We start from the raw sequence: 27415 nt of genomic DNA, 5'->3' as shown, positions 1-27415 counted from the left end.
GGCTGAAGGGAAGACAACTCAGGTCAGCTCAGAGAGGCAGTCATCAGATGGCCTATGCCAACACCTCCAGCCTGCACGGTGGCACCTAGATAGAGGCTGGGAGCAGATCATCGACCAGGGACCCTGCTACAACTCCCCCGCATCAGGGTGACCTTGTATACTAGATGCACTCACCCCAGTGGGCAGGGAGAGACACAGGCACCACACATTCAGCCCCCCCAGGGATGAGGAGGGGTGGAGTCACCTGTCCCCTGCCCGTCTGCTGCTACACAGCGAAGAAAGTGGGGTTCTAATGTTTGTTTATTTTTGAGAGAGAGAGACAGAGACAGAGCGTGAGCAGGGGAGGGGCAGAGACAGAGGGAGACACAGAATCCGAAGCAGGCTCCAGGCTCCGAGCTGTCAGTGCAGAGCCCGACGTGGGGCTCGAACCCACGAACAGGGAGATCATGACCCGAGCCGAAATCGAATGCTTAACCAACTGAGCCACCCAGGAGCCCCGGAAGTGGGGCTCTAAATAACAGCCCGCTGCCTCCCCTGAGGACGCATGGACTGTTGTTTGGTCCTGGGGCCACCGCTGCAAGTCAACAGCAGCCAAGCAGTTTCCCTGTCCAACAGCCAAGGGATGGGATTTCCGAACCCAAATGCATGCAGTGGTTTTGTCAATGTCCTTGTTAAACCTCTGAGTCCTTGACCTCTGAGGATTCCGTCCTCTATTCCTTAAAGAGCCCCTCAGTATTTAGCACGTACCTTCTTTTAGACACAGAAATTCCCCTTCTTAGAAACAGACTACCAAGGGTCCAGAGACGGTGAATGATGCCCGATGCAGCACAGCATGTCAAGGACAAAGAGGGGGACCACCTGACACCACGGGCCTCCCAGTGGGAGGGCACAGCACCACCGACGAGGAATACTTGCCAAAAAAGTTGAACTTGAAGCTGATCAAATATCTAGACCAGGGGTTCTCAACCACAGGCAATTCTGTCCCCCCAGAACACCTGGCAACATCTGGATGCATTTTGAACGGTCACGACTCGGGGTGGGGGGGGGGATGCGTGGGATGCTCTTGGCCTCTAGTGATGTCAGGTCAGGAATGCCTGTCAATATCCTGCAGTGCACAGGATGGCCCCCAGAGCAGAGACTGATCCAGCCCCAAATATCCCAAGCATCATGGTGGAGAAACACTGTGCTAGACCCAACAACTCCCAATGGACAGGAAATGCCAGGGACAGAGGAACACGTTAAGAGACACGGTCTCCAGATCGGGAAAATACTACAGGACAAGCAACTTCCTTTCTTCAGTAAATACAAGATGGGGAAAAAAAGAGAAACAAGAGGTTCCTACAGATGAACGGATTCCCATGAGACACATCGACGTGGAAATGTGTGGGTCTCCTCTAAAAACGGATTTTGTCCGCATTCTAGAAACAGGGGAAAGAAAGACCACCTTTTTGACAAGGCGAGTCCCTGGGGATTGAGCCGGTGCCTGGATTCCTGATGACACTGCGGGGGTCACTGTCACTTTTTGGCTGTGATGGAGGTGCTGAGCTTACGGGTTTTTTTTTTTTCTTTTCTTGTTGCATTCACATATACCTAAAATTGACCATCTGAAGCACTTTTAAGTGCACAGCTCGGTAGTATTAAGTACATTCACACTGGGAGCCAGCCATCACCATCCACCGGAACTCCTTTCGTCTTGGAGAACCGAGACTCTGTCCCCACTGGACGCTGGGTCCCCACCCCCTCCCCCTCCGGCAGCCCCGTTGGCTTCCATGTTTCAGCCGTTGTAAATAGCGCTGCTGTGAACCTTTGTGTGCAAACAGCTCTTCAAGACCCTGCTTTCACGTCTTTTGTTCTAGAAACAGCCCTCACTAGACACAAAAAACCACACAGTATCTGATCCCACTTACAAGAAAGGTCTAGGACAGGCAAATCCATAAAGATAGAGAGCAAATTAGTGGCTACCCCAGGCACGGGGCGGGGGGGACCAGGCTGGGGATTGACTGCTGATACCGGGTTTTCCTTCAGGTGTGATGGAAATGTTCTGGAATTAGAGGTGATGGTTACACAACATGGTGAATGCACTAAGGGTCACTAACTGTCCGCTTTAAAAATGGTTTATTTCGGGGCGCCTGGGTGGCTCAGTCGGTTGGACGTCCGACTTCGGCTCAGGCCATGATCTCGCGGTCTGTGAGTTCGAGCCCCGCGTCGGGCTCTGTGCTGACAGCTCAGAGCCTGGAGCCTGTTTCAAATTCTGTGTCTCCCTCTTTCTCTGACCCTCCCCTGTTCATGCTCTGTCTCTCCCTGTCTCAAAAATGAATAAACGTTAAAAAATAAAAAATAAAAAAAAAGGTTTATTTCATACGAATTTTGCCTCAAAAGCAAAACAGTCCTCATCTTTCAGAGGTTTTCCAGAAACATCGATGTAGGAAACACACTGCTCTCTGGGGGTTGTTTCACAAGGATGCGGAAGGAGGGATGTGGGTGGGGCTAGAGGGGGCAGGATGGGGTGTTTGAAGGCCCCTGGGGCCAGTGACAGGTGCAAAAGAGAAAATCCTCCTTAGTGAAATCAGGTACTGATGTAGGTCTTTCCCCAAAGCAAAGCACTGTCACTCGAACTTTCAGAAAGCGGTGGGGGGTGATCTGTATTCACAACTCTCAATAATCAAGTGGATCAAACAGACCCGCTGGCACTTCAAGACTTGGTTTAACAACGTTCCTCAAGGGCTGCCCGCAAGGAAAAACGGAAAATCCTCAAAAGGAGAGCAAATCAGTCACTGCCCCCCAAAGACCCCCAAGATGCCAACCCAGAGCCCCCCACCCTGCCTAGCTGTGTGACCTGGGCAGCTGGCCTAACCTCTCTGGGCCCCACCCATCCAAGGTGAGGTGGGCACCTGCCAACTTGCCAGTCCCCGGACACATCCCATTCTCTCCTCCCCTCACCCCTTCTTCCTGGAGGCAGGTGATTGCACCTGTATTTCTATTTTCATCGGGACCCTGAAATCCGCAGCCTGGTTTCCTCTCAACGTGGAGGGGAGAAGAGAGGAAGGACCGGGTCCTAGCGCCCCCCCCCCATTTTCTACAGGACTGTGGATGTCCTCACCCCACCTGAGCCTCACACCTTGTGGCCTTAACCAGCGCAGGGCGGTGACTGCACCCACAGGCCTCATTTCCTGCAGCCACCAGCAGGGAAGGCTGCTGGGGCCCAGGGCAGCGCGTTAGACAACTCAGGCAGCCTGGCCCCAATTCCAGATGCGTTACAGGCCTCAATTTCCCCACCTGCACAATGGCCTCTGCGATGCCTCTGCCCACTCTCAAGCAGTCCTAAGAGTCCATGGAGTTTGCATGGGAAGTAAGGTTAGCCTGGGGCTGACACGGAGCACGTGCTCAAGAAGCACGGGCCACCTTCCGGTCCCCCTCCGGGGCCCTGGAGAACAGGGGGTCGGGGGAGTGGCTGCCCCACAGCGGAGGGCCTGCAGGTGGAGGGCGGGGCAGCGCGCGGGAGGGGCGGGGCCTGACCGTGCAGTTGTACTTGACGCAGTCATCCCAGAAGCGGCTGGCTGAGAACTTCTTGCGGAGGACCACCGTCAGCCCGTAGAGGAGACACTGTCCCACGCCCATGATGTTGCCTGCAGAGGGCGGGCTCGGTGAGGGATCCCCAGTCCCTGCCCCACCCCCGCCCGGCCTGCCCACAGTACCTGCCGTGTGGTACAGGGGCAGGCAGTCATAGAGCACGTCTGCCACCTGCATGCTGTAGGCGTAGTGGCCGAAGGCTGCGATGCGGTAGTACCTGCGGGGGGTGGGGGCGGGAGTGCAGGGGCTGGGGCTTATGTCCTCCAAGGTATGGGAGTGGGGGGAATCTGTGGCGGGGGAGGGGACACAGCAGGGACCCAGGCAGAGCCAGCCCAGCTCACAGCGGGGGGCGGGCGGGAGCCGAACCTGCAGCAGAGACACAGCAGAGAGCAGGGACACGGAGAGGGGCTGACAGCCAGAGAGGTGTGGGGAGGTGACACACGAGCTGAGATCTGGTGAGAAAGGGCTATGGGGGCTGAGCTAAAGAGCGCCCTGGTGGAGAGCGCAGCCTGTGCAAAGGCCCGGAGGGCAGAAGGGCCCTGGCCGAGTTGAGGAAGCGTAAGGAGCTGAGAGGGCTGGAGCGAGGGGTGGAGAGGAGGAAAATGAGAATTGGCAGGGGGTGCGCAACGCGGGCGTGGATTTTACTCTGAGGGCCAAGCCAGGTACAGGGAAGTCCGGCACGGGAGGGGGGGGCGGGGGGGGGCGGTCTGGTTTAGGATTTGAGACCCTCCCGCGGACGGAGCGGCACTGTCCTGAGATGGGCCGTGGGTCTTCCGCGGGGTGAAGACAGAAATGTCCCCAAGATCCCAACAAGAGCGGAGGGAAGGGGTCGGCCGTAGAGGCGAGCGGGAGTCACTCTCCAAAGCTGGGGTGATGCCCACGGGCCCCCCTCACCTGCTGTGCACTACAATGGCGGCCTTGGGCAGCCCCGTGGTCCCCGACGTGTAGATGTAGAAGAGTCGATCTGCAGGAGACGCATGTGTTGGGGTCCGAGGATGAGGGGGTGGGGGGCGGGGGGCACTGGCAGCCGAAGGAAGGCGGGTGTCCCGTGCCAGCCTCACCATCCATTCCCTTGTCAGGGGGCTGTGCCAGGGGGGCGGTGGAGGCCTCCTTCAGCAACGGGTCCAGGAGTCGGGCGTCCGGCAGGATGCCCTCAGGCCCCAGTTCTCCAGAGCAGAACTTGAGCAGACTCTTCCCCAGCTGTCCGCTCACCTCGGCCACCGCTGTAGCCCAGAACAGACGTCACGGTCAAGGGCGGCCTGGGATGTACCACGCCATCTCGCCGCCCCACCCCCCGGAAGGCCCCAGGCACCACCCCCCTCAGGATGCCAGCTGCGCCCGGCCTCACCTGCTGCCAGCTCCCCTCCGAAGATGAGCGCCTTGGCACCCGAGGTGCCCAGGCAGAAGGCCAGGGGCTCCCGCCGCAGGTTCACATTGAGCAGCGCGGCTTCCACGCCCGCCTTGGCCAGGCCCAGCCACAGCCCCACGAACTCGGGCCGGCCCTCCAGGAGGATGGCCACCACGTCACCTGGAGTGAAGCCCAGCCGGCAGAAGAGGTTGGCCACGGCATTGGAGTAGGCGTCCAGCTGCGCAAAGGTCCAGCACACGCCGCTGCCCGCGTCCACCAGCGCCAGGCGGTCAGGCTGCCTCTGTGCCACCACCTGGAAGATCCGTGGGATGGTGTGGCGGGCACGCTGGTGCCGCCGCAGCTCCAGGCGCACGCGGATCAGCACAGAGAGGCCGCTGGGAGGGGGAAGGGAGGAGACGGCGTCACTGGGTGCCCCGCCCGGCCTCCAGGAGACCTCTCCAAGCCTCAGCATCTCCATCTGGAGAAAGCAGAGGGGAAGATCCCTGCACCTCCGAGGACGGCGAGGCTTCGATAAGGACGCTTTGGTTGCTGGGTCTCTCGGGGGACTGAGAGCGTGAGGAGGGCTGTTGACCAAGCAACGCGCAAGTACCACAGATCGTCCTTGTTTCTCTCTTCTGGGACGTCCAGAGCCTCCCGCAGTCCCCACGAGCACCTGCAGCCTGGACTCCTCATGCTCCACCCACCCGAGCCTGGGGTCCCCGTCATCTCCTCCAGGAAGCCTTCCGGGGCTCGGCCCCTGCCCTGCGCCCACTGCTCCCCCATCAAAGCGTACAGTCCCCCAAACGGGGCCAGGCTGGGGCAGACACCGGCTGGGCTCAGGGAATGCTCTCTTGTTCACCTTGGGAAACCTCCCCATCCTCTGTGCTCCCCCACCAAAGCCCCTGTGCGGAGCCACTCGGTCATGGGTCTGTTCCCCCCACCCCTGGGTCGTGAGCTCCCCCAGGGAAGTCACATCTGCACCGGCCGCATGCCCGGTACGTACTAGGTCCATACACAAAGAGGCCGGACTGTGTTCGTGGCTCCCAACCTGGAACTCGAGGTAGCGGCCAACACAGAGGCAGATTCTTCCACTCACCTCCCAAATGATGAGCACCTACTGGGTGCCAGGTCCACGATGGGCGAGACAGACCCAGCGGTAACCCAGACCTAACCTTTCTCCCCCTCCATCTTCCTTCCGCTCCTTCTCCTTTTCCTACCCCTTGCTCACTCACTCCAGCCACAGGGCCCTTCTTGCTGTTTCCCGGAAGACACCACCTGGCATGCTCCCACCCCAGGGCCTTTGCATGGGCTATGCCCCCTGCCTGGACCACTCTTCTGCCAACATCCACGCGGCTCCTCCCCCACTTCCCTTAGGTCGTGGCTCAAATGACACCCGTCTGTTACTGACCACCCCCCCCACCCCGTCTCCCCCTCTCTGGTCCCTGCTTTGTTGCGCTTATCAACACAGCACTTACATTGTCAAATGCCAGACCTACCATCTTGCCCCTGGGCTATCTCTTTCTGCTCTAGGTGACAGGAACTTCGGTCTGTTTTGCCCTAGGGCCTGGAGAGACGGCAGCGGAGACAGATCAAGGCCCCGCCCCACTCTCCTGGAGCGCAGTGAGCCTGCCACAAGCAATCCCACAGGACAGTCTTGGAGGGAGAGAGAGGCGTCTGGAGCTCCCGGGCCGGGCCTGAACCCCACAGCCCACGAGAGCAGCCAGCCTGAGCCTGGCAAGATCTTCGGTGAGAGGAGAGGCCGCCACACGTGAGCACGGTCTCAGGGCAAGGCCACACTGAGAAGAGGCGCAGGCATAGGGACAGCTGTGAGGAGGCTGCTCCCCAACCGGTTCCCTCTGGGTGCCTGCCCTGTTACTCTCAGGGTGACGACGGCCTCCATGTAGATGAACACCCCTAATCGGAGAGCCCTGCTCATCGAAGCCCCTGTTCCCGCCGCAGGTTAACATCGAGCAATGTGGCTTCCACGCCCGCCTTGGCCAGGCCCAGCCACAGCCCCGCGAACTCAGGCCGGCACTCCAGGAGGATGGCCACCATGTCACCAGGGGAGGTAACCAGGGGAAGCGACACCTGCCTCTGATCAGGAGCCTGGCACATAGTAGGTGCTCAGTAAACAGAGGTTGAAGGACTGCTTTCAAGCCCCTGACCCTGGAGCCCAGCATCCCGCCCCTCCCTGGCGACCAGTGCAGAGGCCCAGATTTCTTCAGGGCCCCAGACCTGAGCACCTACTTTGCACAGGCGAAGCTGATCGGGATCAGGTGTGAGAAGTCCGATCGGTGGAGGGAGGGGACGGGGGCTGGGGTGGCCAGGGATACTGATGGCAAAGGGGCAGGAGTCATCTTGTGGGGAGATGGGAACGTTCTCCAGGACCTTTGCCCGTGCGGTTCCCACTGTTGAAACGTTCTGCCCCAGAGGGCCCCCCCCCCCATCAGGGTTCCTACACATCCTTTACCTCTCAGCTCCAATGTCCCCTGCCTGGAGAGGTCTCCCCAGCCCTGCCCAGCGTGGATCACTATATGGCTGTTTGAAAACACGCTTGCAAATTCTTTGACAGTCGTCCCTTCAAAAGGCAGGTCAGGTCCTCTTTTCCCCACCCCTCAGGAGTGGGCAGGCTCAGGGACTCGCTTCTAATGAAGAGAATGGGGCGATAGTCATGCTGTGTGATTTCCGAGACTGGGGCTCAGAGACAGCACCTCTGCTCCAGGCACGCAGATGTTCTCACACTCTTTCTGGACACTGGACCTCGGAACCCAGCGCTGAGTTGCAAGGATAGGAAGCCAAGACCACATGGAGAGGCCACGTATAGGGGTTCTAACAACATGTCTGAGTGAACAGAGCTTTGGGTAATTCTGGCCCCGGATCCTGAATCTTCCACCTGAGGCTCCAGACACAGCAGAGCAGATAAGATGGTGACATCTTGGCGACATCTGAATTCCTGACCCACAGAAGTCACAGGAAAGGAGACTGATCATTGACTTAAGCCTCTAGGTTCTGGGGTAATTTGTTACACAGCCATGGAACTGACGGGTAACTGATACACTCCCAGGCCCTGTTTCACTCCTTCGGAGCCGGTCATCACACTCTAAACCCGTCATCTTCCTTTACCGATTTCCTGAACTTTTTGTTAGTTTCTACGAGAGTGAGCACCCAGTTTGTCTGTCTGTTGTGTCCAGGCATACGGTTCCGGGACGAAGCACAGGACCTGGAACGTAAGGACGATGCTGGTATATCCTGTGGGCGGACTCAAATGCAGCCCCGCCTCTTTTGCCTGCGCACAACTGTACTTGTTTGAAGAGCATCCCCCCAAATTCGTGTCCACCGGAAACCTCAGACCGTGACCTTCTTTGGAAGTAGGGTGTCTGCAGATGTAATTAAGGGAAGTATGAGATGAGGTCATCCTGGCTCCCCAGTGGGACCTAAATCCAATGACAGGTGTCTTTTTTTTTTAATGCCTAAAAACAATTTTTTTTTTAAATGTTCATTTACTTTTTGAGAGAGGCAGAGACAGAGCGTGAGTGGGGGAGGGGCAGAGAGCGAGGGAGAGGGAGAAACAGGATCCCACGCAGGCTCTAGGCTCTGAGCTATCAGCACAGAGCCCGAGATCGTGACCTGAGCTGAAGCCGGACGCTCAACCGACTGAGCCACCCAGGCGCCCCCAGGTGTCTTTTTAAGAGAGAACACACGGGGCGCCTGGGTGGCGCAGTCGGTTAAGCGTCCGACTTCAGCCAGGTCACGATCTCGCGGTCCGTGAGTTCGAGCCCCGCATCGGGCTCTGGGCTGATGGCTCAGAGGCTGGAGCCTGTTTCCGATTCTGTGTCTCCCTCTCTCTCTGCCCCTCCCCCGTTCATGCTCTGTCTCTCTCTGTCCCAAAAATAAATAAAAACGTTAAAAAAAAAAAAAAAAGAGAGAGAACACACAAACACAGGGGAGGAGACATGGGGAGACAGAGGCAGAGACTGGAGTGACCTGGTCACAAGTCGTGCGGTACCCGGAGCCCTCAGAAGCGCAGCCCAGAAAGCGGCCTGGAGTTCATGGCCTTAGTTCAAATCCTGTTCCACCGCCTACCAGTGGGGCCTGGGCGGACTGCAGGCCTCAGTTTCCTTACTTGGAATATCAGGAGACTGAACCCAACAACCTCCAAGGTGTTCTCCATCCAGCTCAACAAAGTGCCAGTCCTGCCACTGCCTTGTTTACAAGCAGGAAGTGGGGCTCAGAGCGGCAATTCTCAGCCTATTGGGTGTGAAGTGTGTTAAGTGCCCAACCAAGAAGAAGGCTGAACCAGAAGGGATCCATTGTTACTCTGCCCAGAGAGATCCCGCCTCTGGGCTTTGTAAGTATTCTTCTACCTGAGTGCTCTTCCTTTCCCCAGGTCATGGCAAGGGTGGCCCCTCTCATCTGCCCGCTTGTGCAGGGTGCCCTAACCACCCTGGTTCAAGGAGTCCCTCGCTATCCCCGCCTCGCCCCTACATGTTGATCCTTCTGGTCACTGTCTGGTGTTTCATCATTTCCTTCTCGGTTACTCTTTTCCCTCGCTAGGCTGTGGGCTCCAGAGGACGGGAGAAGTACCTGGCAATTCACAGCAGGTCACAGTCAACGTGGCGTCCCCCCAAGCCCAGATGGGGTGTGGCTCCCAGGAGGTCCTTGGGGATGGATGGAACAAATGACAGTGGCCAGAATCTGACCATCTCACCAGCCCGGCCTGGCCCCCCCCAGCACACAACGGGACCCGTGCCCTAGTCAGCTCTTCGTGGTTTCCTGGGTCTGCTCTGGGCCAGGCCCCACTCCCTGCATAATGGGGTGAATGGTGGCCCTCAAAAGACAGACCCAATTCCTGGCCCCCAGAACTTGCGAACGTGACCACATGTGGAAAAAGGGTCTTTGCAGGGTCTTTGCGCAGGATACTCCTCCGCTCAGTGTTCAAAGCCCTGGAAATCTGGCTCTGTCTGCTGACCCCCTTGGCTCCTTGAACTCCAACATTGCCCAGCCCATACACCTCCCTGCAACACATCAGCCCCTTTCCCACAATCCCTGCACCATGGGACATGGCAGTCCCATGTTCCCTTTCCTCTACCCAGAGAAGCTGTCACTGGCATGTGATGGCTGGAACCACAGCAGGCAGCATGAGGGTATGAGGGTACCCGGCTGGAGATGCCAAGCCTTTGCAGCAACGATGGCACAGCATAAAGACCGAAGGAACCTGGGTCAATGACAACATGCTGCACTGGGAACTGACCAACCTGAAGCCATCTCATGTCAAAACTCCATGTTACATGTGGTTGTAACTGTTCTTTACTGCCAATGCCACTCCTAGTTGAGATTCACGCTACTCGCAGCCAAAAACCTCCTTCGAGAGTTTAGCTCCCTGGAGGGGCCGATCCACTCATGCACCATCCCTCCACGGAGCACCACCACGTGCTGGACATCACGACAGGGACAGGGACACCCAGGTGACTAAAGTGGGCGTGATCCCTGTCCAAATGGGGTTTACAATCTAAGGAGGGGAAGGGAACTCATAACTGAGGAAAAAGCGAAGAAAACCGATGATAGTTTGTTTTTACTGTTTTATTATTTATTTTTGAGAGAGAGCAGGGGGGAGGGGCAGAGAGAGAGGATCCCAAGCCGACTTCGCGCTGTCAGCCCAGAGCCCGACGCGGGGCTCAAACTCGCGAACCGTGAGATTATGACCGGAGTGGAAATCAAGAGTGGACACTCAACCAACTGAGCCTCCCAGGTGCCCCAATCCAATGATAGTTTTATGCTAAGTTTCCTAAAAAGGAAACAGGATGATGTGATCAAAAGCTTTATCCACAGGAAGGGCAGGGGAGGTGGGGGGAGACCACTTTGAGGAAGCGACATTTGCGCTACATGTTGGGAAGGAGGGGCGCCTGGATGACTCACTCAGTTGGGCTCTTGGTTTTGGCTCAGGTCATGATCTCACGGTTCGTGGGTTCTAGCCCCGTGTCAGGCTCTGCGCTGACGTCGCGAAGATTGCTTGGGATTCTCTCTCTCTCTGCCCTTCCCCTGTGTGCTCTCTCTTTCAAAATAAATAAATAAACTTTAAACCATTAAAAAATGATAAAAATAAAGAACGGGAAGGAGCCAGCAGTGGGTAAAGCGCGGCCGGTAGGGGGAAAGCGTCCCAGGTGGAGGGTACCGTGAGTGCAAAGGCCTGGAGGTGGGAAGGACAAGGCCAGCAGGCTAGAGACGAGTGAGCAAAGCAGAGAGTGGGAGGAGATTGCACGGCAACAGGACTTTCTCCATGGTTCTGGATCGTTCCACTAATTAGAGGATTGATCGTGGCAGGTTAAAGTCACCTGGGGGAAATGATACTGTTATTCGTTTGTAGCTTCCAGTGAGCAGAAGACGGAAAAGAGCCCAAACGACCTGTAGTCTAGGAGGGGTTCGATGCCCAACGGCTGATCCTTACAACGGAAGGCTGTGGGGCCCCGACGCATGTGGATGAGGAAGGAGCCACAAGGTGAGAAAAGTCATGGGTGATTTCAAGCAAAGGCGGCAGGCAAATCAAACACCCAGACACTGACTGATCACTGAATTTCCCTGTTTCCCCCCAAAATAGCCAGTAAAGGGATTTTTTTCTTTTCATTAATTTTTTGAGAGAGAGAGAGGGCACAAGGGAGCGAGGGACAGACAGAGAGAGAGGGAGAGTCCCATGAGGGGTAGAGAGAGGGGGAGACAGGGGGAGAGAGAGGGAGAGGGAAGCGGGGCTCAAACTCAAACCGTGAGATCATGACCTGAGCCAAAGTCAGATGCCTAACCGACTGAGCCAACCGGGTGCCCCAGTCAAGGGATTTTTTAAAAGTGTGAACACAAAGACTAGGAAAATGGGAAAGGCGGGGGTCCTTGGAGGTGGGAGAAAGCCGAATCCTGGACTCCAGCACGAAATGGGTAGAAATCTGTCTGGGAAGCAAGCCCTACATAAAATCAGTCACAGGGATGTAATGTACCACAGGGGGACTGTAGTCAATAAGACAGATCTTCCTGGACTTACAGTGGGGTTACACCCCAAAAAACGCAACGTAAGTTGAAAATACCGTAAGTCAAAAATGCATTTAATACATCTAACCTAACAAACATTATAGCTGAGCCTGGCCTACCTTAAACGTGCTCAAAACACATTAGCTCACAGTTGGGCAAAATAATCGAACACAAAGCCTATTTTCTCAAAAAAAATTTTTTTCTGATGTTATTTTTGAAGGAGAGAGACACACAGAGGGAGGGAGGGGCTGAGGGAGAGAGGGAGGCACAGAATCCGAAGCAGGCTCCGGGCTCCGAGCTGTCAGCACAGAGCCCGACACGGGGCTCAAACTCACGAACCGCGAGATCGTGACCTGAGCCGAAGTTGGACGCTTACCCAACTGAGCCACCCAGGAGCCCCTACAAAGCCTATTTAATAAAGTGTTGAATATCTCACATAATTAACTGAATACCGTACTGAAAGCGAAAAACAGAAGGGCTGAATGGGTACAGAACGCCTGTACGGGTCGTTTACCCTTGTGATCGTGCGGCTGACTGGGAGCGGCGGCTCACTGCTGGTGGCCAGGATCCGGACAGAGTCTCATACTGCCTGTCAGGAGTCTGGGAAAAAGATCCAAATTCCACATTCAAAGTACAGCTTCTACCGAATGCACATCACGTTTGCATCATCGTTAAGTCAAAAAATTGTAAGTCAAACCACTGGAAGCCAGGGAGTGTCTGTACCGTATTCCATGATGAGCCCCCAACCTTCGTCTCCTCTGCATGGTTTCCCGCAAAGCACCCTTGGCCAGGTGACCCCATCATGAAGCTCGCAGTTGAAAAGACACCCCCCCCCATATGCCCATGCCGAGAGCTTCTAACCAGATTTACAACCAAGGATTATCGGACCCCTGGGGATTTCCTCTACTAGGGATGACGGAAACTAAAGGAAACAAAGGGGCGCCTGAGTGGCTCAGTTGGTTGAGCGATTGACTTTGGCTCAGGCCACGATCTCATGGTTCATGGGTTCGAGCCCCACGTCGGGCTCCGTGCTGACAGCTCAGAGCCTGGAGCCGGCTTCGGATTCTGTGCCTCCCTCCTCTCTCTGCCCCTCCCCTGCTTGTGCTCCGTCTCTCTCTCTCTCGAAAATAAATAAATAAATGTTAAAAAGATTTCAAAAAAATAAAATAAGTAAAAAAGAAAAGTTTTGAGGAAATAGAGATTGTGCAAAGAGAAAACAAAACTAATAAAGTCAATGATATTCTCGGAGATGTAAGAAAACATGCATGCACGAAACAAGAATGAGATGCTACTTAAAAAGCTTTCAGGGGCGCCTGGGTGGCTCAGTCGGTTAAGTGTCCGACTTCGGCTCAGGTCATGATCTCGCGGTCCGTGAGTTCGAGCCCCGCGTTGGGCTCTGTGCTGACAGCTCAGAGCCTGGAGCCTATTTCCGATTCTGTGTCTCCCCTCTCTCTACCCGTCCCCTGTTCACGCTCTGTGTCTCTCTGTCTCTCAATAATAAATAAACGTTAAAAAAATTATTTAAAAAAAAAGGCTTTAGGGAATGAAAAAAAATCCTGGAAAATTACAGTGTGAGGGCACCACAGAATGCAGAGCACACAGAGTAAACCCTAAGGGAAAAAAATAGCTTTAGTTAATAAAAACGTTATCAAAAGGTTTCTATAGTTTTCAGAGTATACATTTTTCATCTCTTTGCTCAGGTTTATTCCTAGGTGTTTTATGGGTTTTGGTGCAATTGTAAAGGGGACCAGTTCCTTGATTTCTCTTTCTGCTGCTTCATTATGGGTGTCTAGAAATGCAACGGATTTCTGTGCACTGATTTATATCCTGCGACTTTGCAAATTCATGTGTCAGTTCTAGCAGTGTTTTGGTGGAGTCTTTGGGTTTTCCCCATAGAGTACTCCTTGCTGATTTGGATACATTTTATTTCTTTGTGTTGTCTGACTGCTGAAGCTAGGGCTTCCAACACTATGTTGAATAACACTGGGGAGAGAGGACCCCCTTGTCGTGTTCCTGACCTTAGGCAGAAAGCTCTCAGTTTTTTTGCCATGGAGCATATTAGCTGTGAGTCTTTCATATATGGCCTTTAATAATCTTGAGGTATGATCCTTCTATCCCTACTTTCTTGAGGGTGTTTTATCAAGAAAGGATGCTGTATTTTGTCAAATGCTTTCTCTGCATCTATAGAGAGGATCAGATGGTTCTTATCTTCTCTTACTAATGTGATGTATCACATTGATTGATTTGCAGATATTGAACCACCCTTGCAGCCCAGGAATAAATCCCACTTGATCATGGTGAATAATTCTTTCAATGTATTTTTGGATCCGGTTGGCTAGTATCTTCTTGAGAATACACTGAAAACTATAGAAACCTTTCGAAAGAAACTGAAGAATTCACCGAAAAACATTCCATGCTCGTGGATCGTAAGAACAAATATTGTTAAAATGTCAATACAATCCAAAGCACATGCAATGCAAACCCTATCACAATAACACCAACATTCTTCACAGAGCTAGAGTAAACAACCCTAAAATTTGTATGGAGCCAGAAAGACTCTGAATAGCCAAAACAATCCTGAAAAAGAAAACCAAAGCAGGAGGCATCACAATCCCAGACTTCAAGCTATACTACAAAGCTGTAATCATCAAGACAGTATGGTCCTGGCACAAACACAGACACCTAGATCAATGGAACAGAATAGAGAACCCAGAAATGGACCCGCAAACGTATAGCCAACTAATCTTTGACGAAGCAGGAAAGAATATCCAATGGAAAAAAGACAGTCTCTTCAGCAAATGGTGTTGGGGAAAAAGACAGCAACGTGCAGAACAATGAACCTAGACCACTTTCTTACACCAGACACAAAAATAAACTCAAAATGGATGAAAGACTAAACATAAGATAGGAAACTACCAAAATCCTAGAGGCGAAAGCAGGCAAAAACCTCTTTGACCTCGGCCGCAGCAACTTCTTACTTGACATGTCTCCAGAGGCAAGGGAAACAAAAACAAAAATGCACTACTGGGACCAAAATAAAAGGCTTCTGCACAGCGAAGGAAACAATCAGCAAAACTAAAAGGCAACAGACGGAATGGGAGAAGATATTTGCAAATGACATTATCAGATAAAGGGTTAGTGTCCAAAATCTACAAAGAATTTATCAAACTCAACACCCAAAAAGCAAATCACCCAGTGAAGAAATGGGCAAAAGACATGAATAGACACTTTTCCAAAGAAGACATCAGATGGCTAACAGACACATGAAAAAATGTTCAACATCACCCATCATCAGGGAAATACAAATCAAAACCACAATGAGATACCACCTCACACCTGTCAGAATGGCTCACATTAACAACTCAGGCAACAACAGGTGTTGGTGAGGACGCAGAGGAAGAGGAATGCAAACTGGTGCAGCCACTCTGGAAAACAGTATGGAGGTTCCTCAAAAAATTACAAATAGAACTATTCTATGACCCAGCAATTGCACTACTAGATATTTATCCAAAGGATACAGGAGTGCAGATTCAAAGGGGCACATGCACCCCAATGTTTATAGCAGCACTATTCACAATAGCCAAATCATGGAAAGAGCCCAAATGTCCATCAACTGATGAATAGATAAAGAAGATGGTGTGTGTGTGTGTGTGTGTGTGTATACATATATATGTATATGTATATATATATATATATATATATATATATGTAAATATATATATACATACACATATATGGAATATTACTTGGTGATCAAAAAGAATGAAATCTTGCCATTTGCAATAACGTGGATGGAACTAGAGTGTATTATGCTAAGCGAAATAAGTCAGCCAGAGAAAGACAAATATCATATGATTTCACTCATATGTGGAATTTAAGATACAAAACAGATGAACATCAGAAAATGGAAGCAGGGCGCCTGGGTGGCGCAGTCCGTTAAGCGTCCGACTTCAGCCAGGTCACGATCTCGCGGTCCGGGAGTTCGAGCCCCGCGTCGGGCTCTGGGCTGATGGCTCGGAGCCTGGAGCCTGTTTCCGATTCTGTGTCTCCCTCTCTCTCTGCCTCTCCCCCGTTCATGCTCTGTCTCTCTCTGTCCCAAAAATAAATAAAAACGCTGAAAAAAAAATTAAAAAAAAAAAAGAAAATGGAAGCAAAAATAATACAAAAACAGAGAGGGAGACAAACAATAAGAGAACAAACTGAGGGTTGTTGGTGGGGTGGTGGGTGAGGGGATTGGCTAAATGGACGAGGGGCATTAAGGAGGACACTTGATAACATGTACACTGGGTGTTATATGTAAGTGATGAATCACTGAATTCTATTCCTGAAACCATTATTACACTGTATATTAACTAACTTGGATTTAAATTTTAAAAAATAAATAAGTAAAAATAAAAATGTATCAATATTGGTTCATCAATTGTAACAGGTATACTACACTAACATGAGATCTTTTTTTTTTCTTAACGTTTATTTATTTTTGAGACAGAGAGAGACAGAGCATGAACGGGGGAGGGTCAGAGAGAGGGAGACACAGAATCTAAAACAGGCTCCAGGCTCTGAGCTGTCAGCACAGAGCCCGATGCGGGGCTCGAACTCACGGGACCTCGAGATCATGACCTGAGCCGAAGTCGGCCGCTTAACCGACTGAGCCACCCAGGCGCCCCACACAAGATCTTAATAATAGGGAAACTGTGGGGAATGGGAAGGGGATATATGGGAACTCTACGTACTCTGTGATCAATTTTTCTGTAAACTTAAAACTGATAATAAAAAAATGAAGCCTATAAAAAATTAAAAATAAAGTCTATGAATTTAAACAAATAATGATCATAATAAAAAATTTTAAACTTGCAGGCATAAGTCAAATATTAACAGAAAGATTAGAAGGTGTATTTGAAGAACTATCATAGAAAGTAGGATAAAAAGATGGAGATGGCAAATTAAAAAAAAAAAAAAAAAAGAAAGAAAGAAAAGAATATTAGAGAACCAGCCCAGAATATCCAACATAATATTTATTCAACAAATAATTATCAAGCCAAATGCTGTTCCAGGTACTAAATAACAGGTGTTCCAAGAAGAACAAAAGAAATAAAGGTGAGTAAATCATCAGTACCATTTAAGAAAACTTCCTTGCCATGAAGCTAAACAACAGACCATACAATGGATGGAAATAGCTCACCATCTTGAAAAGATCCCACAAACTTCCAGAAAGAAAAACAGATCCCTATAAAAGATCAGGAATTAGGAGGGTTTCAGACTTCTCAACAATAATTATGTGAGAAGAAATGCCTTCAATACTGAAGGAAAATTATTTCCAACCTAGAAGTTTAAACCGAGACCATCAATCAAATGTGAGGGTGGAAATAAAAATGTCTTCATACATAAAGGGTCTCAAAAAATTAACTTCTCAACCACATGTCTCCCAAAGCTAACAAGAAGGTGCTCCAACAAATCAAAGGAGTAAACCAAAGAAGAAAACCACCAGGGACCCAGGAAACAGTGCATCTAACCCAAGACAGACGTAATGCCAATCCTTAGGAAGGTGGCTAGAATCAAGATTGGAATGACGGCTATTCACCAGGTGCAAAGAGTGAGTAGCCCAGCCTGGACAAATTGGAGGCTAGAAGAGAGACTTCTCCAAAAAAGGGGAAACTGAAAGCCCATCTTACGCTATAAAAGTCATGAGAGAAGACAGACACAACTGTCATTTGGTCTTGAAGTATAGATGAATGCACAGAAAACTAACAAATACAAAGGCAAGTAATAACCTCCCCCAAAACACATAAAGGTTGTTAAGAAATAAAAAATGATCATAGTATACTAGTGGCTCAACTAAGAACACTGTTACCATCAAAACAATGTAAATATTGATTACTTACCTGGCCAAATTATGAGTCAATCCTCATTACTCACAGATTTCTTAACTGCAAATTTGCCTGCTCACTAAAATTTATTTGTATCCCCAAAAATCAATATTCATATTCCTTTCACAACCATTTGAGGACACACACAGAGTGGCAAAAAAAAAAACAAAATGTGCTGCCAATGTGCACATTCCCAGGTTAGTTCAACAAGACAGCACTCTGCCTTTTTGTTTCAGCTCATATTGTAAATAAGCATCCTTTTGGAAGTCTATTTAGTGCCACATTTTTTTTTTTTTTTTGCATTTTTGTCCTTTCTTTGGTGATTCTGAAGCTTAAAATGGCTCCCAGGAATAACGCTAAAGTGCTATCTAGTGTTCCTAAGTGCAAGAAGGCTGAGATGTGCCTTACTTAGATAAGTTTTGCTCGGGCATGAGTTATAATGCTGTTGGCCAACAGTTCACTGGTAATGAATCAGGAATGAATATATATATATATATATATATATATATATATATATATACACACACACACACACACACACACACACACACACACACACACATCTTTTTAATGTTTATTTTTTTATTTTTTATTTTTTTTTAATTAAAAAAATTTTTTTTTCAACGTTTATTTATTTTTGGGACAGAGAGAGACAGAGCATGAACGGGGGAGGGGCAGAGAGAGAGGGAGACACAGAATCGGAAACAGGCTCCAGGCTCTGAGCCATCAGCCCAGAGCCTGACGCGGGGCTCGTACTCCCGGACTGCGAGATCGTGACCTGGCTGAAGTCGGACGCTCAACCGACTGCGCCACCCAGGCGCCCCTTTAATGTTTATTTTTGAGAGAGAGACAGAGACAGAGTACGAGTGGCGGAGGGGCAGAGAGAGAGGGAAACACAGAATCTGAAGCAGGCTGCAGACTCCAAGCTGTCAGCACAGAGCCCGATGTGGGGCTCAAACACATGAACCACGAGATAGGGACCTGAGTTGAAGTCGGTCGCTTAACCAACTGAGCCACCGAAGAGACCCAAGAATATATATATATGTATATATATGTATATATATATATATATGTATATATATGTATATATATATATGTATATATATATATACATATATATACACACATATACGTGTATATGTATACATATGTACATATATATACACATATACGTATATGTATATATATGTACATATATATACATATATACATATATACGTATATATGTATATATATATGTATTTTTTTAATGTTTTATTTATTTTTGAGAGAGAGATGTAGAGCATGAGTGGGGGAGGGGCAGAGAGAGACAGACACACAGAATCTGAAGCAGGTTCCAGGCTCGGAGCTGTCAGCACAGAGCCTGACGCGGGGCTCGAACCCACAAACTGTGAGATCATGACCTGAGCCGAAGTCGGCCACTCAACCGACTGAGCCACCTGGGCGCCCTGAGAATATATATTTTTGAAAAAGGAATATAGGGGTGCCTGACTGGCTCAGTCAGTAGCACATGTGACTCTTGATCTCAGGATCATGAGTTCAAGCCCCATGTTGGGCCCAGAGCTTACTTCAAAGCAAACAAAAAGAGATGGGCATTGAGGAGAGCACTCACTGGGATCACCACTGGGTGTTGTATGGAAGCCAATAAATTATATTAAAAAAATAAAAAATAAATAAATAAAAAGAACTTCTATAAAATGAGGTGTCTTTAAATAGAATAAACATAAAACAAGATCATGTATTGATTGGTTGATAAAAATGTCGTGACAGGAGGTTTGTAGAAACCTAACCCAGTATTTCCTCTAGGAATGATAGCTCAGTATTTGTTGATTCAATGTTTGCAGTGGCTTTATGAGGTAGAGGGCTGAGAATCTTTCATCTGGAAGCTTGCATGACTTTCATAAAAGTAAAAATGACAAGTAAAAACGGAAAGAAAGTGCCAGTTAAGTAATATGACGGAGATGGGGCGCCTGGGTGGCGCAGTCGGTTAAGCGTCCGACTTCAGCCAGGTCACGATCTCGCGGTCCGGGAGTTCGAGCCCCGCGTCAGGCTCTGGGCTGATGGCTCAGAGCCTGGAGCCTGTTTCCGATTCTGTGTCTCCCTCTCTCTCTCTCCCCCTCCCCCGTTCATGCTCTGTCTCTCTCTGTCCCAAAAATAAATAAACGTTGAAAAAAAAATTTAAAAAAAAAAAAAAGAAATATGACGGAGAATGTGCGGCCACCTGTGGGCACGGACGGCAGGAAGGTCTGTGCAGATTCTGTAACTATATCTTGGGAAAGAGACAGAAGACGCCCTCCCTGGTCAGATCCTGATATCCCACCCGTTCGGTAATAAGTAGACTAGCTGAGGTGAGCAGCCTCGGCATTTATTGAGCACCTACTATGTGCCGGGCGCTGTGCGAACTTTATGGCCACCCTCTGAAGCAGAGTCCTAAAGTTCCCATGTGACAGATGACGGGATGAGGCGGGTGCTCAGAGAGGTGCATTAACATGCCCGAGGTCACACAGCAAGTCAGGGCAGAAGCCCAGAACCAGGACCCCCACCAGGGTCCCTCTGCTCCTCCTGAGGCCTAACAAAGCATTAATAAAGCATTCGCCACATATGCCCATGCTGCACACAAGAGGTGTTCAAGTCATGCTTCTTGAGGGAGAGACATTACATAAGGACTATTTTTACAGATAAAGGAACTGGGACTCAGAGGGCAACTTTCCATGGGCCAGCAAGGGGCAGAGCTGAGGTCCACCCTGGCTCTGGCCATCAAGCTCCCGACCATCCGCTTACACAGCCACCAAGCCCCCCCTCCCCCCACCAGCCAACAGCAACCAGCACCAACGCATCTGAGTACCGACCGGGTACCCAGCTCTCCTCTAAGAGCTTCCCGTGAGTGAACTTGACAGAGCACCCCAAGAACCCCAGAAGCTGGTATTATTTTTATAGCCATGGGGAAAGGACCTTCAGCAAGGCTGGGAACCACAGGAAGCAGCCCCTGCAAGGAGGGCCCCCCCCACCCCACCCCGTCCACCGTTGATATTGCAAGAAACAGGAATTGAGGCTATAGCCGGTCACGATCAGGTTACGTGAGCATTCGGGATGGGCCCAGCTCTCACCGCCTGTCCCGTCCTGCCCTCGCCCCCATCCTTTCCGGAGTACACCCACGTGGGCAGACAGGAGACTCCAGCCACATGCCTGGGCTGCCTGGGCTGCCCCGGCCTGGCAGCAGCCCAAGCCACCCCCACCCTGGGGACAAAGAAGCCACTGTGAGCCTCTGGGCCCTTCCTGAATGAGACTTCTTCTCATCCTTCTGTTCCTTCTGCCCCCTCATGTTTTCACCCTGAGCTCCAGGACACCCGGGCAGAAAGAAACCAACAAGAATAAATGTGATCAGATTTCACGCCGCGAACACAGGATACAGAACGAGGTGGGAGAACTGGAGTCGGGTGCTTACAGATTTTCTGAACCCTGGGTCTAAAGGCAGCTCCCCCACCAGAGCACAGGGGCTAAGAACATGAACTCCAGTGCCCTGCCCTCCTTGCCTGTGCATTCCCGGGTAAGGGACCTCGTCTCTCCGTGCCTGTACATGGGGTTAGTAGGCATTCCTTTTTTTTTTTTTTTAAGGTTGTATTTCTTTATTTTGAGACAGTGAGAGAACGTGAGCAGGAGAGGGGCAGAGAGACACAGACTCCCCAGCAGGGTCCGCACTGTCAGCACACAGCCCGGACATGGGGCTCAAACCCATGAACCATGAGATCATGACCTGAGCGGAGATCAAGAGTCGGACATTTAGGGGGTACCTGGGTGGTCAGTCAGTTGAACATCTGGCTCTTGGTTTGGGTTCAGGTCATGATCTCACCGTTTCGTGGGTTTGGGCACCACCCTGGGCTCCATGCTGACGGTGCGAAACCTGCTGGGGATTCTCTGTCTCTCCTCTCTCTCTCTCTGCCCCTCCCCGACTCATGCTATCTCTGTCCCTCTCAAAATCAATCAATAAATTAAAAAAAAAAAAAAGAGTTGGACACTTAACTGACTGAGCCACCCAGGCGCCCCCTTTTTTAAGTTAATTATCTGTTTTTGAGAGAGAGAAAGAGAGAGTGCGAAGGTAGGAGGGGCAGAAGCGGGGGTGGAGAGAGAGAATACCAAGCAGGCTCTAAGTTGTCAATACAGAGCCCGACGTGGGGCTCGATCCCACGAACTGCGAGATCATGACCTGGGCAGAAACCAAGAGTCGGAAACTCAACCTTCTGAGCCACCCAGGCGCCCTTCCTTCTTTATAGGACTGTGAGAACACAAGGCCTGGTCCATGGAAAGGGCCATACAAGCTGTGTTAGTTAGCTACTGCTGTGTGACAAATTGCCTCCAAAATTACCAGCTGGAAACATTGATTATCACACATTTTCTGAAGGTCAGGAAGCCAGGAATAGCTTAGCGGTGTGGTTCGAGTGTCTTATGAGGCCGCAATCAAGGTATTGGCTGGCGCTGAGGTCATCTCAAGGTTTCACTGGGAGAGAGTCTACTTCCAAGTTCACTCACGTGGGCCTCTCCCCAGGACTGCCTTGCATAACAGCAGCCAGCTTTTTCCAGCGGGAATGATCTGAGAGAGCACCACAGTCGTGCCTATTACAAACCTCGGATGTAACAGCCCATTTCTTTTGCTGTATTCTGTTCATTAGAAGCAAGTCTCTAGATCCAGCCCACTCTCAAAGCAGGGGGGATCATAGGAGAATGTGAAGACCAGGACGTTGGGCCATCTCGGAGGCTGCCTCCGAGTAGACCCAGCTCCTGCCCCATCCCCAGGGGGGACAGCCAGGCACAGACACTCTGGCTCAATGAGGCAGAGCTGGGGCCTGTGCGAGCCCAAGGGGGTAGAGAAAGGCGTGCCGGCCAGCAAACATATCTTGTGCTCCTGCGATGTGCCACCCCATGTGGAGGCCAGGGCCACAGTGACACTAAGACCAACACAGCCTCCATTGTGTCCCCACAGGGCCCGCCGTCTAGTGGGGGGAAAGAGACTCAAGAATTAAAAGGCAACAAACCAGACACACAAGATCATTACAAACGATGAATGTCGCTAGCGGTTACAAGTCAAGCTTTAGAGCCACGCTGTCTGGGTTCAAATCCTGTCCCCACTACTCCCCCCGACCTGGGCGAGCGACCAAACCTTGCTGTGCCTCAGTTTGCTCGTCCGTAAGGTGGGGACAAGAGAGTACCCACACCATAGGGTTGTTGGGAGGGCTTCAAGAAGTCATGTTTAGCATAGTGCCTGGCATGGAGCGGGCACTCAGCAAATATTGGCCATCCTGCCAAGGAGCAACAAGGTTGGAGAGTGTACAGAGACACAGGGTCAGGAGAGGGCTAAGATGACATTTAAGCTATGGCATGATGACAACGAATAGCAAGGAAGAGTGATCCAGGCAGAGGGAGCAGCAAGTACAAAGGCCCTGGGGCCGAGCATGTTTAGGAACAGCAAGGCCAGTGTAGCTGGAAGAGTGACAAAGGAAAAGAGAAGAGGTTGTGGACACAGTCAGGAACCTCAAGTGGTGTCGATTCTAAGGGCAACAAGGAACCATGGGAAGGTGTTGAGTAGGAAAATTCTGCAAAGGGTCCCGAGGGAGGCAACATCATAAGGCATCACCAGGCAAGAGGAGGTCCAGCGTGTGCCAGGCAGAGGAAACACCCTGAGCCTGACAAGGCAAGTTGATATGAGGGCCAGATGACACGATAGAGGTGGGGAGTGGCGAGTGGGCAGATCCCAGGATAGGTCACAGTGTCCAGCTGGAGGTGGAGTCTTTTTCCTGCAGAGGATGGGGGTCGTGGAGGGTAGGTGAACAGAGTGCATGCTCAGATGTGCAAGTCAGAAAGACCAAGGCAGAGGCAGGGGCCAGCGCATGGAGAGGAAAGGACGGGTGCTGGAAGGTTCAGAACCAGTCAACTGGCAGTGGAACTTGCCCCAGCTGCACACCATCCCTGCTGCTCACAGAGCCTGTTTCTTCACCCTTAATGGGTCAGTCCCCCCACCTCCCTGAAAGGATCAGCCTCGCAGCCACAGCAGGTGCTCAGGCATTCCCATGTGGGGACTGTTACCAAGATTTGCTCGGATGGGAATCCCCCACGACACCTATTCCCCCCCACCCAGGAAGACGTCCCCCCAGCAGCTTCTTCAAGCAAGCCCCTCAGAGACACCCCAGAGACCTTCTTCCAGGGATACCTGCCTATGACACCAAAATCCCCTCGCGTGAGATCACAGTCTCCAGGGATTCCCCAAACAAGTCTTGGAATACACAGCAACCTCTCCACAAACCCTGAACCCCCCAAAATCCTGCACAGACTCCAAACTCTCAAAGAGCGCTCCTGCCACCGAGAAACCGGTAAATTGTCCCGTGGAGACACACACCCTTCAGGAACCCTAAAAGTCCCTTACAGGTACCCCAAAAGGCCCCTTCATCCATCACACCCGAGAAAGCCATAAGTAAACCCAAAGTGTCTTGGCAGCCCCCAGAGACCACTGGGTCACCACTGTGGGACCCCAGGGACCTACCAGAATCCCTGAAGAGCCCCGAGAGGCCTGTCACAGTCACCAAGTCCCCACAGAGACCCCCAAATACCCAGGGCCTCCCAATCAGCCTCAGCTCTCTGGAACCCCAACCAGCTCCCCCAAAGATCTCCAAGTTACCTTCCAGTCTCCTGAAGTCTCCAAAGCAGCCCCTAGAAGCCTGAAACCTACTCATCTCCCTCCAGAGACCCTCAAACTGTCCCCTGCAGCTCCCCTCAGTGACCCCCTACCCGGCACTCTTTCAGGTCCCGGCCCCGCCCCTAACCCCGCCCTCACCTAAGCCTCGCCCCCAGTATCCAAAACCCCTCTCCCCAAGCCCTCAGGAACCCCCCACGCCGCCGCTGCAACCTCCACCTCTGACCACCCCCGGGACGCGCAGCCGGCGGGGGACCAGGCCCCGAATGCACTCACAAGAGGTCCCGCCTCGCGGTCTTGCAGACGATACGCAGGAAACGCCAGCCGCCGCCGCCCACGTACACGCCGAGCGCCGCCGCTGCGCTCCAGGTCCACGGCAGCCCCAGCAGCCACAGCAGCACCAGCGAGACCACGGAAGCCGAACCTGCACCCGGAGCCCGCATCCTGGGGAGGCGGAGAGCGCTGAGGCCGCGGGCCGCTGGGGCCCCGCCCCACAGCCAACGGGGCTCCGCCCCCCGACCCCGGCTCCGCCTCTTCGGGGAGCCCAGGCCACCGCCTTCGGGTTGGGCCCCGCCCTCCTGCCTAGAATTGGCCGTGTTCCGGACAGGCTCCGCCCCTGGGTCAGGGCCCCGCCCCCATCCCATGTTGGATACAGGCCTCCTGGTTCCTAACCCTCCTCAGGCTTCTTTGCCAATCATTATTACAGACCACGCCCTCAGACGCAGCTCTTCCCCTCCGTCAGTCACTATCAAGCCCTGCCCCACGTCTTGACCTAGAGGCTGGACTCTGAACCCAAGCTCCAACCTCACGACCTGGCTCCAAGCATGGGCTCCACCTCTTCCCTACCACGGACCCAGTCCCTTCCCCGTAACTTGACCAGCCCTTCCCCATGCCTTGACCTAGCCGTTGTCTTCAGTTACAGGATCTTCCCCGTTCCCAAGCCTGTCCAGCCAACAGGTCCTGAGCTTTCCTCCGAAGTCCCGCTTCTACCCTTCCTCCGCCACCCATTGGCCCCGCCCCCAATTAACTATCTGGTCCCGCCCACAAATGCATACCACGCCCATTCCACGCTAGGCCCCTCCCCTAGCCCCGGGCTTCGCCCACCCCCTATCCCAGGCACAGGTTCCACCCCTGGCCACTGGCTCCTCCCTCGAGCTTTACCCCAATCGTCACCCTCCGGGCCCCACACTGGCCCACCTAGCGCCCTAGGCCCCTCCCCACCTGCCAGCCCAGGCCCGCCCCAAGGCCCTCTTCCGACTTGTCAAGCGCCGGAGCTCCTCAGCCGCTTAGCCAAGGCCCGCCTCTTTCCGGAGGCCACGACCATAGAGAGAGGCCCCGGGCCAGAGAGACGACGGCCAACGAGACCCCGGGGCTAGAACGGCCCAGAGACGGCCGCAGCTGTCTTCAAGACAACCAAACGGCCCTCCCTCCGCCCGCCCCCGCGCGGCGTTTAGAAAGCACGTGCTCCCGCAGCCTAGGGGCGTGGCTTCGGGTTGAGCTTTAGATGGCACACGGATTCCTCCCCCTGGGCACCAGAAAATCCCAGTTCACACTCAGGGCCTGTGTGTACCGGATTCTTGCCCCAGTTTGTCCTATATCCAAGCACCATAGCCTCTTGGGTCTTAAATACACATTCCGGGGACCCGAAGAGTCCTAAACTCACAGCCTAGGACCCTCAGAAGGTTCTAAACCCCATCTGTCTTAATGATCCATTTCAAGGACCCAACTAATCCCAAACCTATATCGCAAAATCTCATCAGTTAAATCTCTTTAACACCCCAAGAGCCCCGGGAGGGCAAAATCCGCACACCAGGGTCCCCACACCCTCCCGTACCCAAGGTCCTAAATGCCCACCCAGAGACCCAAAAGCCCTCCTCCCGATCAGTCACAGGCTAGCGCCCGCCTGACTGCCCACCACCCTGGTCCCTGGCTGACCTGGAGCGGCTCACAGACCCTCAGTCTTGGCCGGTTCCCCGTGGGTTCCCAGAAGCTCAGGCGGGGACGATGAGGCCAAGACAGAGAACTCCAAACCTAGCCCGAGAAGGTGGGTCCTGCAGACCCTCTGTTTCTGCAGACTCCTGGGCCCTGCTCTGCCTGCGCTATGCCCATGTAGGCCACTGCCTTGGATCCCTCCCTCCAAGCTCCCCCTCCTCTGCCCCCCTGCCCACCCCACCCCTGCTTGTTTTCTGCCTTGCTTTGGCCGACCTTCCCAGCGCTCTCCTTGGGAGGCGGCCAGGGCCGGCTTCCAGCGCCATTTGGAGGACAGGGCTGGGCAGGCTCCCACCCCTCCCACGTGCTACCATTGGTGCCTGCGGCTGCCCAGGGTGGGTGGAATGGGGGGCAAGGAGGCAGATCAGGAGGACAGGCCCAGAGCCAGCCACTGGTCTGCTACTTCCTTGGGCAGGGATCAGCAGTCAGCAGTGACCGGTAACTACAGCTGCACTCTTATCTGCCAGGTAGCACTATTGTGATCACCCCATTTTACAGGCCAAGAAACTGAGGACTGGAGCTGTCACACTAGCTAGAGTTGGGAGTCGTTCATTCACAAACGTGGGCTGGAGGCTTGCGCTTCCTCCTCTCCCTCTTCCTCCCCTTTTCTTCTTCCTCAAACTTCTCCTCCCCCTCCTTCCTTCCACCCAGATTCCTTCATTTTTCCCCACTTCCTCCCTCTCACCTCCTCTTCATCTCTCTCTTCAGGTTTCTTCCTCCCCTCCCCCTTTCCTCCACTCTCCCCCTTCTTTGCTCCTCCCCCGCCCCACTTCCTTCCCTTTCTCTCCTGTTCTATCCCTCTCCTCCCTGCCCCTCCTCTTACCTCCTCCCCTGCCCTCCTGGCCTCCCTCCTCCTCCCCCTCCTCTTCCTCTTTCTTCCTCTCCCCGTTCCTCCTCTTCTCCATCTTACAGAGTTTACTGAGACCTGACTAAATAGTGCCCCAG

The 27415-nt window shown here is 52.4% G+C and overlaps 1 protein-coding gene across 4 annotated transcripts in view; it reads right to left on the bottom strand.

Moving 5' to 3' along the window:
- Positions 1-26619, bottom strand: part of SLC27A1 (solute carrier family 27 member 1) — a 33697-nt gene extending 7078 nt beyond the window's left edge. For 2 of the 4 annotated variants that reach the window (XM_023247108.2, XM_023247114.2), the window contains exons 1-7: positions 26417-26619; positions 24758-24925; positions 4919-5313; positions 4632-4793; positions 4465-4534; positions 3696-3787; positions 3517-3626 (exon numbers count right to left, since the gene is read on the bottom strand). In XM_023247108.2, coding sequence (XP_023102876.1) covers positions 3517-3626; positions 3696-3787; positions 4465-4534; positions 4632-4793; positions 4919-5313; positions 24758-24924 — 996 coding nt within the window. In that variant the 5' untranslated portion in view covers position 24925; positions 26417-26619. Of the gene's footprint in view, positions 1-3516; positions 3627-3695; positions 3788-4464; positions 4535-4631; positions 4794-4918; positions 5314-24757; positions 24926-25374; positions 25400-26416 lie in introns of those variants that run through there. The other 2 variants (XM_011290625.3, XM_045048038.1) reach the window with 2 other exon arrangements.
- Between the last annotated feature and the right edge of the window lie 796 nt (positions 26620-27415).

This window comes from Felis catus, chromosome A2 (assembly GCF_018350175.1).
Source record: "Felis catus isolate Fca126 chromosome A2, F.catus_Fca126_mat1.0, whole genome shotgun sequence".
NCBI classification, from domain to species: Eukaryota; Metazoa; Chordata; class Mammalia; order Carnivora; family Felidae; genus Felis; species Felis catus.
This window is presented reverse-complemented; position numbering and strand designations above follow the sequence as displayed.